This window comes from Rhyacophila brunnea, unplaced genomic scaffold, assembly GCF_057557595.1.
Source record: "Rhyacophila brunnea isolate RB1 unplaced genomic scaffold, BYU_Rbru_1.0 scaffold_23, whole genome shotgun sequence".
NCBI lineage: Eukaryota > Metazoa > Arthropoda > Insecta > Trichoptera > Rhyacophilidae > Rhyacophila > Rhyacophila brunnea.
The window spans coordinates 10,796,878-10,812,193 of NW_028232893.1; the positions used below are offsets into that span (position 1 = coordinate 10,796,878).

Below are 15,316 nucleotides of genomic sequence, written 5' to 3' on the forward strand. Positions count from 1 at the left end.
CGTGCGTAGAAATCGAATGATGCAATCGAAACAAAAAAATGTCCGTATTGTATTATAGTGCAGGATCCCATAGACTTCTCGTATACATAATATGCATAATGCATTCTGACAATTGGAATAGGTTTTAGGGGTCACCAAGATATATAATGTTGATGTTGCCAGGCGATATTAGTGGTCAATTTTTTTTTATTGAGGTTTTAATTTTTTTTCTTATAACCCACCAAAAATTGTTCTGAATTTTTCAATAAAACCATGACCGAATCAGGGATTGATTGAAAATGCAATAATTGTACCATGCCATCGGCATGGTCGTAGAACGGTTCGTCCCGTTTGAAAAAATAAAAATAGCGGGTAGTGCAATGTGCTCAAAATTATCGATTCTTAGGATCCTCCTTGGCTTAAATTATTTTATTTAGTAGCATTTTTTTATAGAATCACCCAGATTGGTTTCTTTATTATATCTATGCATATGACATTAGTTTTAGTAACCATGGAGGATCCTAAGAATCGATAATTTTGATCACATTGCACTACCCGCTATTTTTATTTTTTCAAATGGGACGAACCGTTCTACGACCATGCCGATGGCATGGTACAATTATTGCATTTTCAATCAATCCCTGATTCGGTCTTGGTTTTATTGAAGAATTCAGAATAATTTTTGGTGGGTTATAAGAAAAAAAAATTAAAACATCAATAAAAAAAAATTGACCACTAATATCGCCTGGCAACATCAACATTATATATCTTGGTGACCCCTAAAACCTATTCCAATTGTCAGAATGCGTTCCGCATATTATGTATACGAAAAGTCTATGGGATCCTGCACTATTATGTTGTCATCGCTAGGCCATCGCGTCATTAAGTCGGGGGGGTCTCGGATTCGAATACCGGGTCCGATAAATAATTAACAAGTTGTTTTTTTCAATGCGTACTTGGATCCAGAGTATGGATCTAGTATTCTAGTACCTATGTTGAGCAAGTGGCTAAAATCCATTTACCGTAAAAACAAAAATCTGTTCATACAACCTCTACCCTGTGGAAGCTCATGATAATATGCACCGCTTTATTAGAGTGGTATACGTTTTATAACTTTACTCTCTTTTTGCACTTTTTACTACATTGATACGCCTCTTTGCCTGATTACTTCGCATAAAATTAGATCAAACTACAAACAATCCACTCGCTCAGAAGCCCACAAGCTAGCGAGTTGAAACTGTCATTGTCGCTCTACTGCGCAGACGCAGTAGGCCCACACGCCAGCGTTTAGCGTGTAAAGTTTACCGGGTTTCAACTTGTCTCGGTACATTGTTTACAATCTGCTTGTTAGTTTGTTCGATGATTACACTGGGCGAGTTTACAAGCAGATTGTAAATTCGCCAACAAGCAGCATGTAAAGTAGCTCAATGTCATCGAGGCTTGACGATGGAATTGGCGGGGGGCGGACGTAAGGCAGTGTTAAGATGCTGAATCGGGAGGAATTTTGTTCCACTAGAACCGTGATGACGTGTACGCCAGCTTATAGATATCGGACTCTAGTTATTTGGATCATTAGCATCCGTTTATGTCGTCCGCGTTGTCGTGTTTTCGAGACCTGATCGTGGAGGGGAAACTGTCAAAGATTGGAAAAAGAAAACAGTCCAGGGTCACGAGAGACGGAATAAATCAATGTCAAATTTATTTTGAATTGGAAATGTCTCAGAATTAGTTGGTAATCATCAAATTAAAAAAAATCTTTGGACAATAATTTTATTTGAATGGGTCAATAAAGTGACAACTGGTATAAACTGAACTAAAAAATGGCATAATATCCATCCCTTGACGTTGCCACCTGTATGCAATTGGTAAAGTTTATAACTGTCCACAAACCGGTCCCTAACATGTATTTTTGCACATTTCTCTTTTTGGAGAAGTCATTTTCGTCCAAGGACGGCGGGGTTTTGCCTCAGGACCCACCTCCCAAAAACGGAAAAATACAAATCATATAGGTAAATGGAATATTACTTGGGTATTATTCTTCATCAGGGTCTCATGTCTGAGGTCCGTGAGCCGGATGATTTGGCTGTCAAACAGCCTTCTGAACACTTGGTATACAACGACACGCAAGCTTGTAACCAACGGAAGATCCGTAGTACGCATAAATTGATCTGAGGCATCCAATGTTTGCTTTTAGGCATAAAGCCCATCAAGACGGACGAGCGGGCGCAGTCGGCGTAAGAAGCGTATATTCATAACCATAATCACACGCCTCTTGCCGCGCATTACCCTTCACCTATGTAATAAGGGGCCCAAGAAGCACAAAATAATAATTATTACAGCGTCTCTCATAACAAAGCAATAAAAATATTATATTATTTCTCGGGGCTTGTAATTAAATATCGGACACGCAATAACTAAACAAAGCGTACACTGTTCTTAATAATGGCTTCTCGCCCGTTTTATCGACGACGCTTCGAGGAGCGTGATTTTGCTTGCTGTGTTCAATGAATGGACTCCGTTGTATTTTCGTTAAATCGTATCGCTGAGAAGCGAAAAACGGTGACTCATGCGGCACGCGGGCACAAGGCGTCGTCAAATCCAGTGTGCGCTGGCGTATTTGATTACGTTGTATTTTCGACGATTTACGCGCCACTTGTAGAAATTTTGCGCGAGCGCCCCACTCGCTGCGTCAAAGGGCTTTATGCCTTATATTCCGATGCGGCATGTTTGAAAGACACAAACGATCCTAACCGATGGTGCCCACAGAACGCGTCGAGTGGGCGAAGTCGGCGTATTCATAACCATAATCACACGTCTCTCGCCGCGCATTACCCTTCACCTATGTAATAAGCGGCCCAAGCAGCACAAAACAATTATTTTTACAGCGTCTCTCATAACAAAGCAATAAAAATATTATATTATTTCGGGGCTTGTAATAAATATTTACGACGACATTATTCAACCAGCGAAATATAATGACACGGAATAAAATAAAACAATGGGTTCTCTGTTATTAAATTTGGCCCGTCGATCGACAACGCCTCAAGCAGCGTAATTTTGGTAGCCGTGTTCAATGAATGGACTTCTTTGTATTTTCATTAAATCGTATCGCCGAGAAGCGAAAAACGGTGACTCATGCGGCAGGCGGCGCGCAAGGCATCGTTAAGTATAGTGGGCGCTGGCGTATTTGATTACGTTGTATTTTTGATGATTTACGCGCCACTTTGCGCGAGCGCCGCACTCGCTGCGTCAATGGGCTTTATGCCTAAAAAGCACGAACGTTAAAACCACGCATACTCGATAATCACTCGTGGATGCGACAACTCGCAATAACTCGTAAGTGGAACACCCCCGTTATTATACCTTCAGACCTGGTGTTACAGCCAGACCCAAAATGCGGAAGGTTTGGTTATGTGGAATACAAAAGTTCGAGGGTAGGCGATCGGAGCACCAAGAAGTAATTAACATGCGGGGTAAATGTGGAAGTCTGTGGCACCTGCTAGTTTTTTAACCCCACAGCCTCCCGCCGCCTCTTAAATCTATAAAAAAATATTATGGATATTATTTTCAAAATGGACTGGAAAATAGACAAAACCGTAATATTGTGTTTGAGCGCCTGACGATAAGTACATACAACTAGTAGAGTTGGATATTTCCCGAGAAAATCTCAATCTCGAGATTCGGGATTTCCCAAAATGATGAAATTTTGAATTCTCGATATATCGGGAAATTTTAAAAAAAACCTGTAAAAATCCTAAAATCAGTGTAAAAATCAATGGTAAAAACAGACAAATTCCAAGATAATATGATTTTTATTTATTTATGTAAGAAGACAAACAAAATAGAAGTAGGAAAACAATAATAATTCAAAACATTACTTATTAAAACAGAATTTCAAAAAACACAAACTGTCAATCGCGTACGTTTTTGAGACACAAAATTTCCTGACGTTGCAAAAATTGCGCTCACTTTGAGTCGACGTCGGCTTAATTGTGTTAAATACCCGAACAGTCTTTGAACGTTTTGTGTTTTCTGTCCACTTTTTTCATACAGAAAATCGTTTTTTCAATTAATGATTAATTGATAATAAAGAAATGTTAAAATTTCAATTCTCGAGATTCGGGAATGAAAATCTCGAAAATTTCTGGAGAATTCCCGTCGGGAAATTCCCGAAACCCAACTCTACATACAACGCAATACGTCAATCTATAATAAATATAATATACAATCAATTTGTTGAGAATCAACACGGCTTCTATTCTAATCTTTGAAGTCTAAGCCCTAACCATAAAAAATTAGAATAATTGAATTACTTATTACAATTTTTTATTTAGATCCCACTGCACTGTAAATTTAATTTGTTTTCATTAAACATGCTCATTGCCAATTCAATCGTATTAGCATTCAAAGTATGTATTGGTAACGTAAAAGAGGTATAATTAATTATGATAATTCATTGGGGTATATGGCTGCACCAACAACACATCAGCACCAAAGCATCTTAAACTGATGAACTGACTATAATCTTTATACCTAGTGTCATCTTGTAGGTACACCGGACTTCCCCTATTAATAATCGCAAATATATTTATTAATAACTGCGATTCCATATTGTAAAACGTTATTTGAAGTGAAACAAAGTTATCAACACACAATAATTATCGAAGTTTAATCCATAGTAAGTAACAATTATTGTGGATTTTGAGGAAAACGTAAGGTCGTAAGCTCATCCGGACTAGGGTTGTCATAATATGAATATTAAAAAATATTAAATCTAAAAGTGACCTCGCATTGTGTTCTAAAGCGTAAAATGTTCAACGAATGTGTGCTACTAACCATGACCCCCGCAAGGAGTGACTGACAGGGCTCTAGCCTAGGGGCCCGGACACCCGGAAAATATTTGGCTGTAAGATGCAATTTTTGATTGTTTTGTGTTGATACTCGACACAGTGTTGCCAACCGTACTATAATTATAGTACAATACTATAATTTTGAATCCGTGAAAAATGTAAAATACTATAATTTTATGCAAATACGTCATAAATACCATAATTTTGAAGGATTCCAGATGTTTTAATAATCCTATAATTTTTACCCTTTTGTACTATAATCAACATATAAAAAGATGGCAACAACTCGACAACTCCGTACCTATTTCAAGTAAGTAGATGTATTAAAACAAAACTACAAAAAATCGATAAAATACACTGTAGGCCCTTACTTTTTACCAAAAACACAATTTTGAAAACGCTTCTGTCGTGCGTCACACATGCCATTAGAATGCCATGCCAACATGAAATTTAGAATGAAAATAAAACTGAATAAAACGTCACAAATGAACCTTTCTATAACAAGGAATTAATTTTGATTTTGATGAATAAGGAACAATAATAGGTAGGTAGGTACTTTTCATAATTTTGTTTGCATCATATTGTTTAGACTTCGACTAGTGTTTCCCAACCTTATTTGTGCCATGCCCCACTTCAACGCTTCAAAAATCTTCATGCCCCCCCCCCTATCAAAATTTCAGTTAACAAATTCTGAAAAAAAAATGAATTGCTTTAAATAAAAAATGCGCATAGGCAATACTATTTTTAGTTTAACTTTCGTAAGTACCTATATATAGTATATTAGAAGTACAACTCGGAAGAAAATTAGTGCGATCCTTGTGCTTGATGTGAGCTGCAAAGAATTTTCATGCGAGGTAGGTAATGATTTGGTCAATTGTGATTCAGTTTGTGATATCAAAACAATTTCTTTTTTTCAGTAACAAATCTTTTACAGCGCTAAAGCGCCGCATTCAATTAAATATTATGGTGGGAATGGCAACAGTAATTTTCTCGGAGTCATCGTTATATATCAAATATAAAAATTAAAAAAAAATTGGAAATGCGTTTTTTAACAAAAACAATGTACCTAAGTACCAAAAAATATTAATGATTTGCACATTGTCCCCCAAAACATTCAAATTGACCCCCGGTGGTGCGTACGCCCCACGTTGGGAAACACTGACTTGACAGTGTTGAAAATGATTGCTAGTGGTAGATCTTCTCAGTTTTGCAAACCATACTATAATTATAGTATTTGTACTATAATTTTCGTCTGCGTACAATGTACGATATAAACCAGGTATAGTACGCCCAAAATACTATAATTTTGAATATCGAAAAAAAATACGCAAAAAGTAGTAAAATTTCGACATTTCCGTAGTATAAATTGGTGCAAAGTAGATAATATAATTTCTAGAACCTACTTACTAAAATTTGGTGAACGAACCTGGGAAAAAATTGCTCAAAAAACGTAAAAATAATCCCTCGACTTTGGTTTAAATTGAAATTTATTGAATTTGTATGTAAGCGTTTTTGGTCGGAAGAGATACCTATATAATAAGGGGTCTCGGAATTTATAAAATTCTCCGTTATTTTTTTCGTGAGAGGCAAAATCCTATACATTTTCAAGATGTGATAACGCATACTATAATTTTTGCCGAAATAATATAACTTCTTGGACCGCGTACTGTATTTCGGTCGCAAAAAGATTGCAGCACTGTTTCTACTGTGCCTTTAATAATAATCATCAGTTTTATTCTAGCATTCCCCGATAGCAGTAGTTTCACCCGTACATACTAATCCTTATTATAATATTAAAAATATTAATACAAGTAATTAGGGGTCGTTAATTGATACCTATTAATTTAGAGCTTCTTGAAATATTTTTCACGATTCATTTGTCTCTAAAAAATCTACTGATATTTTGTCGAATCTACTGAAATTTTAAATTTTGACTTGGCAACACTAGGCCGTAGTTAGAAATATGATGGTAGGTTATATGTTGCGTCATATTATGCTAAGAAAACAGCTAGGTACCTACATAATGTAACCAGACAATACCTCACTGTTTAATATTTATTGAGAGTTAAAAATAAGTCAATGATTGTGTTCACTGTTTAATAGTTTATTTTTATTACCGTAAAAAATCGAGGCGAAGAGAAAAGCACGACTCCATGCGACAATCGACAACTAATTAAAAAACAAAAGTTTGAATCAGTTTACATCCCAGGCATATGTATTTAGGAATATATGTATATTTTTTTATGCATGAAACAAGATTCGAAGCTGAAGCACGTATTCCTGACATACGAAAACAATAACATGTACCAATGTATATTTAATTTTGAAGTCTATTTCCCCAACTCAATAACCGGTCCACTTTGTATCCGTCAATCCTTAGCACCACAATTAATAATATTACCATTCAGTGTAATTGAAAAAAAAAATAAGTAGATATAAAATACGCCATAGCAGTAATAAAAGTGAAACAATCAAAAACACCCGGGCTTTTGAAAAAATAATCTATGACGAGATATATTGTGACCTCACTGGCAAACGAACCCGGAGCCCTCGGACGAAAGGTGCCGGGACAACTGGACGCCACGCAATTCGAAAATAAATAGACGTTAGGTACCTATACGTACTTTATAAATATATTTAATATTATTATTTATATTTAAACTAGGTATTATATTATGATTTAATAGTTGGTGAGAATGTAAATATGTACACGTAAATAATGATTTAATCGTGCATATGTTTAAGTTCCAACGAAAAAAGAGTTTTTTGTTTTTATATAAAGCCTTAGGCATGGTAATTCTCAATCAACAATAAAAAAAACCTTATGTTAAGAGTAAAATGGATTAAAACTACTAAGTAGTAGATAGAAACTGATTAAAATCCCTCGTCTACGTTCTGTATACGTGTCAAAGACAGTGCGGCGTCCAATTGTCCTGGCGTCCAGTTGTCCCATTCCCGAGGCTCTATTGTATTAACTGCTGGGTATTGGAAGCCTGGACAATATTTTCAATCCCGGCATTATTATAATATGTCAATTCCGGGAACCTAGAATTAGCATTAGTCAATCCCGGGAATCTAGGATTAGGATCAGACGACACGGCGACGACGACGAGGAACACAAATTTTTTCTCGAAATTATTATACCTACCTACCTAATGTGATAACAAAAATACGTAAGAAATATCACTAGTTTTGTAGTTATAAAATCACGTCCTCTGCTCTCAAAATTATTATACAATATGTAAACTCAAGATTATCCGTGTATGCAATGAACAAGGTTTCAATATTTTTTTTTAATATTTATATAAAAGTTTATATAAAAAAAAACGGGGCCAATGGTGCATGTGTGCTGTGACATTTGTGGAAGGAATTTAACATATTATTATGATCGATACAGATAGTTTCCACTGACAGTCAGCCAAGAGAGGAAGATGGTGAAGATGAAAGCGAAGAAGAAATTATCAATCACATAAGTCACAGTACGGCACTAACTTGTTGACATTTTATCAGAGGACATCAATCAATGAGGATTCGAATACAACAATACAATAATGGCTCTTTCGAATATACCTACCTAGTTCGCACTGATATTTAAAAAATCGTTGATTCTCAAAAATAAACAAAAACCATTTTTTTCTTAGTAAACACTACTTACCTACATTTATTATAACGAAATAAAAATTAATACCAGTAAGTAAGAGTTCTGGATTACCTACCTACGTTTTCCGTGAAAATAAGGAGTTTGACGGGAATTTGAAAGATTTCAATATTACACAAAATCGATATTTTAATTACACTTTGTTGCTTACCTAAAACAAATATTTCTTGTCAACAAATCATATTAAGACAGATCCAAAATCCCGAAAATCAGTGACGTCCCTAGACAAAATGCCGCCCCTGGGCAACGCCAAAATAACGCCCCACTTTTTATTCAGTATTTTTTATCATCTGCGCACGTGTCGCTTCTGGTCACCATAGACATCGAATGGCAACGGAAGTAAACTAGACGTCGCGAACCCGACAAAAGAAATACAGTCCTGTTAAGCCTTTAATGTTAATTAATAGATAGGTACATTTTGTTTCCAACCAGTGAGTTGATTTTTTTATGGAAAGATATTTTCGTTATTAGGTACTACTACTTTAGGTACTGTTGTTTTAATTTAATAAAACGCAATTTTTTGTTATTGGGAAGGTATTATTGGACGGATAGTTTATGTACCTATGTTATATTATTTCTGTCGCTTTGGATTTTGTTTGATAAATATTGTTTTATAAAAAAATGTATTCAGTTGAAAATGTCCCTCTGCGGCGGACGAAACCGGTCCTAATTTATTGATTAAAAGTGGAATAAGTACAACGAAAAAAATGCGTTTTATTAAATTAAAACAATACAATGCAGTTCCACCATGAATTGACAGTTCATGTCATTAGGTAGTTATTTATATATATATATAATACCAAATGATTCTACTCGATTTGCCGACCTTTGAGTAACTGCCGTCCCCAAGCAACGCTCAATCTGCCAACCCCTACGGGACATCACTGTTTCAAATTTATTGAGATTCAAAATATCGAATATCGATAATCAAAAGAAAACAGCTGATATGGACAATAAGATTGGATTAAAAAAACTCATAAACACAACCACTGACAATAAAAATTCCAAATGAGTCACAAATAAAGTGAAAATCTACCTGTATTTTACCCGCTTAAAAATGTAAAATAAAAAGTATTCATTGTTCCAATTTCAAAATAATAATTACATTAGGTTTGTGGGTAGGTACTTATCTACCATAGAGAAAATTTGTGTAATATTTTTATCCCTTCAAAAAAATCATAGGTGAAGTTAAAATTATAGGTATTTTCTCACGGATATGTTAGGTACCTACGTTATGTATAATTTTATAATGTGTAATAGGTGCAGTGCTACGTAAAAAATGTAATCTTATTTAGAATGTTATGTATACTTACGATGAAAATAAGAGTTTTTCACGATTACTTGTTGATAGAACAGTCGCGAGCGCGAAAAAGTTACTTAAAATATTGTTCGAGCGAAATATTATTTGAATGAAAACGCTCCGAGAAACAGCAAAGTTTTAATCGAATCGTAAAATAATTAAGGAATAAACAATATTGAAATTAATAGTTGAATGGGTATCACGTTGTAATGTTTGAACGTTTTTTCGGTACAGTATTACGAGTTGCGGCTATGTTTTTTTTTCTAACAATCAAAACATACGTGTGCAAGATGCAGCAGCGATCGATAGAAACTTTTTTGCACGTATTGTGAAAAAAACTTTGCGAAAAATTACGATCGCCAATTTGTTACAGTTGTGGAATACGTGAAAATGGTGTCGCAAGCAATATAATTAATGCAACCACCAAGAAATGCATTCATTATACACATATGGATGATATTTGCATTTGACGTTTCCTGGCATGCGCTAAAATCTAGGGGGGCGCCGCGGTTTAAAATTACGATTATGAAACCCCCATGACAATTCGACATGTAAGCCGGTTAATTAGAAATCATTCAAACGAGAATAAAAATTGTGAAAAGGGTTCCTAACCAAAAATAGTATCGTAAAATAATAATCCTGAGGCCAATAAGACGTTCTGCAGTCAATGTTTACGTGATCTAGAATAAAGCCACCATGGCGTCACTCCTATTTTACTGAAAAATACGCATTAATAATGCTTACCAGCTGCCTCGTGAGGTGTCTCTTCGTCGGAGGTAAACTCTCCGACATTTTTACACTTGCGGTCACGCTTTACACCTGAAATTGTACCGATTTACGTAAATAATTCGCTAGCTGCAAAACGGCGAGAAACGCCATCCACCATTTGCAATTCCGAATACTGACGCCAACTTGACGGGAAAAGTTGAAGCGAATTTTTTTTCATATGAATTTATTGTTTTGTTGGTAGCACAGCGCGAGTAGGAAGTTTGATTGGTCGAGCCGCGCGCATGCGCACTTCGAACGGCGCTAAATTTAATCACAAAAATATTAATCGTACATACATGGTATAAGTTATGTTTACTATCTCTAATAATTCTGCCTTCAGTTGCTCGCAGGTTGAAATGCTTGTTGGATGTGAGTCATTGTAAAGCATTATTATTGTACGGAGTGTCACTTTTACGAAATAACAACATACCGAAGTTTATCAAAATATTGGTGATTTGTTTCCAAAGTGAAAAAGATTTTGCGTGCGTAGCGATTTTAAATCAGGCAGTGTTTGTTTACTTACACAGTGCTTGAAGTATGCTGTATACAAATACTAAAATATAAAATAATCTACCTAGTGATTACCTATATTATTTATGGTTCAGATAAATACTGCTTTATAGTAAATAATGTGTGAAAATGAGTGCCTTTAAAGTTACAGAAGAAAAATAATATTTACATACAAATCGTAAGTTATAGTTTATTTGATTACCGATGTGATGAATGATTAGGTATGTATTGTCAAATAACTAAATTACAATATGCTTAATACTCACCTAAATTGAATAAATTAATTTTAATAAGGGCTTTGGAATTAACGGAAAATTATTAAGTAATTATTAATTTCAATACTTTATTAATCCATGATAATTTATAAAATTAATTATTATCCACACCTTTGTATTTACCACGTATAAAAATATTAAACGACACGTGTTTCGTTTATATAGTAAACTTTATCGATATATTTTTTTAATAAATTATCAGAGGGGTTGAAAATCATCAGATTAACATATTTTGTAAGTGGATGCCCAGCGTATTTTGATTGTAAAACACCATAGCTAAAATTTGTAGCAAATACAGTAGGTACAAAACTACGAATTTTACACTATACCACGTTTTAAAATGACGTATTAAATTTGATGGTATTGATAATATAATTGCAGCTATGCTTCTGGCTTGCACAGGCACGTTATATAATAAAATATTATCTATATTCTGTCCGGAAATGTATTTTTACCCCCCAAATCCAACAACCCTCCTACTGATGGCTTAATTTAAAATTATTATATATTAAAACTAACGCTACACAGTGAATCATTAATAATAATTAATTGTAAACACATAATATTGTGATTTTTAGAGAATCTTGTGGTCTGCTAAGTTTTTGAAATGAGCGCCTCCCTGCGCCTGTGGGATGACATCGTTGCAATACCAACTACAGAACCAACCGCTCCGGAAATGTTTTTAAAAACTGTAGATATCCAAAATTAAAATCAAATTTTTCGCTACCCAATCATCTTTTTGTTGTTTAGTGACGTATAAGTATTACAATCTATATTATAGGGCAGTGGCGCACCCAGGATTTAATATTGGGGGGGGGCCCAAGGAGGACAATGTAAATTAGTCCTTATTAGGCTCTTTTTCTTCTTCACAGCCTAATTCCTCGTTTATCGGTCTTTTGTCTATTGCACTCGGTGTACCTACACCATGGTCCCCACATCCTGAAACGGGACCTCAGATATTTGGCGGCCCCCCTACCTACCGCTAAGATTAAAGGCAGTGTGAAACACTACATTAACGTTTTTCAAATTGTGTTTTAGTTCAAATTAAGGGTAATTATACAGTGAATTATTGGCGATTTTTAATACATCTACTTTAATATGGAGCTGTCGAGTATCGACACATAATAATCAAAAAATATATTGCACAATTATATAAGTAAGTAATTGAAAATGTTCATGCTCATGAAGTATAATTTTTTACTATTAAAGCTAATTTATAATGTGTGTTTATCTCACTTATCTGGTCGACCCGACACGCCGGGCCCCCAGGCTAGAGCCCTGTCAGCCCTCCCCACCGATGACCTACACCACTCCGGAATTCGGGTGGACACCGAGAATTTTTTTACAGTTTGACAGGGATTGGGTTTCTAAAAAAACCTGACATTAGCGTTTCGAAATTTTTGTGTTAGAAATTAAAATCTAAGAAATTTTTCTAAAAAGGGTGCTGTAGAATTATTACAAATCATTTTTTTGCCATGTTTTTATTTGTCTAAGCCCAAAGGTATAGTTTATTGGCTTTCAATTTCAATGTTCATTCATGAAAAATCATTCTGATAGTTTTCATTTTTGGGGGCTGCCAGGGCCCCTTGCCCCCCCCTGGGTGCGCCACTGTTATAGGGATTGCAATCTAAGAGAGGAAGCAAACCCAACATCTCGGTATACCGGAATTGCAAACCGTAATACCAACCTTTTAAGTGACATCCCGTGGGGGTAGGCAGATTGAGCGCCGCTTGGGGGCGGCACGCACCCGAAGGGCGGCAAATCGAGGAGAATCATTATGTATACCTATATAGAAATAGCTACCTAAACTTGGTTATAAGGGAAATATCTTTCCTTAAAAAATCAGCTCACTGGTAGGAAACAAAGTGAATTCATAATTACTAAAAAGGTTTAATAGGACTGTAATTTTTTTGTCGGGTTCGCGATGTCTAGTTTACTTCCGTTGTCCTCGGAGGTCACGCCCTTGCGCACATGCGCAGATTTGCGAATTACATTTGAATTATAGGTAGGTACTTACATACCCTATTTTTTTTTTTTTTTAATATTTTTGTTTTAGTTCATTCGTTCACACGTTCACGTGTATTTTAAAATGTACATATCTGAAACCGTGGACTCAAATATATTGTTATATTTTTTATATTATTGAATATTTTTTGTCTATTGAAGTAGAGATGGATTTAAATTAGATTTAGTGGTATAGGTCTTGTTAGTAATGAATTCATACAACACATTTCTTAGATATTGGTGTCATGAAAGGATGATAAAAATACGGTAGGTATAAAAAATGGGGCGGCATTTTGGCAGTGCTTAGGGGCACCATTTTGTCTTGGGACGTCACTGAAGGAGGAAAAGGGAGATAAGTCGAAAAAACACTATATTTCAGGAGTGACAAAGATTATAGAGTTTTGGACAATTTTGAAGCAGGGTATTTTATGGCAGTCAACCGATAAAATCCATATTATAACAAAGCATGCCGACGGCACTCAATATTGCATGCACGTTACATTTACGTAACAAACTGTAATGCATATTACTACCACACAGACGTGACTATTGAAAATAACATATTATAACACGTGTTTAAGATTATCCCATATTTTTCCAGTAAGCCAGTTCCCATTAATTTTGTGTTCCCTGCACATTATCTAACCAAATAATACGGACGAAGTGCTTACTTGTTTAAAAATACTTCACGTTTAACCTTTGGTACCAGGATAATGGGAACTGAAATAGCTAAGGGGAAAGGAGAAGCTGAATACGTGGTAAATTTAAACACGTGCCAAGAATACGTCACACGTTAAATACTGACAACTTTACTGCTCTCGGTTTATACATTGACGCTCATTTAATATTGGTGTATTACACTCACATCTCTGTGTATTACACACTCGTCTATAATGCGTGGTTCATTTTAGTAGACACTCACACATTCAAAACCTTGCGTCAACATTTACTGTATTAGTATATGTAGCCTATCGGAATTGTATTTATTATCTGTTATGTGTTTGGTACTCTAAAATTAAAACCAGGGTTTAATAGGGAATCTTTTGTGGAACCCCAGTCACGCAGGCCTATTTGGGAATCACTAGTGAAGTCACGGTTGTTCAACTGCTGGTCATAAATAAAATAATAAATAGACAATTTATTATCATTATGAAGAGAGTGTCATCTATCTACAGGTAACACTGGTCGTCTACTTTCGAATATTAAATGAATATTCAATGCTCATAACTACTGAATTGATAATACCTAATTAGGAGTTTACTGTTTGTTGCTAATGTTATATATAATTTAGTTAGTAGTAAGTAGCTTATGGGGAAAGTTTATTGTATAATGTACATACTTTTCTTTCCCGGATAATTATGATTTTTCTTTCGATTACCTATCCGTATTTCTCACTATCCAAACTACCTTCATCCCCTATTAGTCCAGATAATCGAGGTTCTACCGTATATCAATGGCAAAAGGTGGAGGTAGGCTGATTCGACATGAATGGGGCACATTAAACTTTGTCAGTCTTACGTACCTATTTCTCTCGTATTGATTTTCATTGAAAAAAGACTGCAATTTACAAATTGAGTTGGTCAGTTTTTAAAAATCATTTAAACCCTGTGAAACAAGCCATAATATATAATAGTCTACAAATACTCGTCTATCTATAACATATCTAAAAGTATCCAATTAAATCATACATAACTTTGGATATTTTTAATCTAGTATAGTTTGATTTAGGCAGGGCTTAATAAATTTAAAAAAAAATAATCAACAATATGTGTAATATGTATCCTTAATCCAACGAAAACAAATACGTATGAATGAAAAAGTATGCATTATTTTTGTAGGATCGCACATAGCTTACATAAACTACTATGGTTTAGTTTCTTCTTCTTCGATGGCGCTACAGCTCAAGTCGAGCCCTGGCCTCCTCCACCGCCGTCCTCCAGCCGGAACGGTCCTCCGCACGTCTTTTCCAGTT

General features: G+C 35.2%; 2 protein-coding genes across 2 annotated transcripts in view; one reads left to right on the top strand and one right to left on the bottom strand.

Moving 5' to 3' along the window:
* Kdm2 (Lysine demethylase 2) overlaps positions 1–10,690 on the bottom strand; it is a 52,371-nt gene extending 41,681 nt beyond the window's left edge. Inside the window, exon 1 of the mRNA XM_085950101.1 lies at positions 10,532–10,690. Within this exon, the coding sequence (XP_085806227.1) occupies positions 10,532–10,579 (48 nt within the window). The 5' untranslated portion in view covers positions 10,580–10,690. The remainder of the gene's footprint in view (positions 1–10,531) is intronic.
* A 244-nt stretch (positions 10,691–10,934) lies between these two features.
* Positions 10,935–15,316, top strand: part of LOC147069476 (uncharacterized) — a 106,143-nt gene continuing 101,761 nt past the window's right edge. Inside the window, exon 1 of the mRNA XM_085950166.1 lies at positions 10,935–11,243. The gene's annotated coding sequence lies outside the window, so the exon portion shown is untranslated. The remainder of the gene's footprint in view (positions 11,244–15,316) is intronic.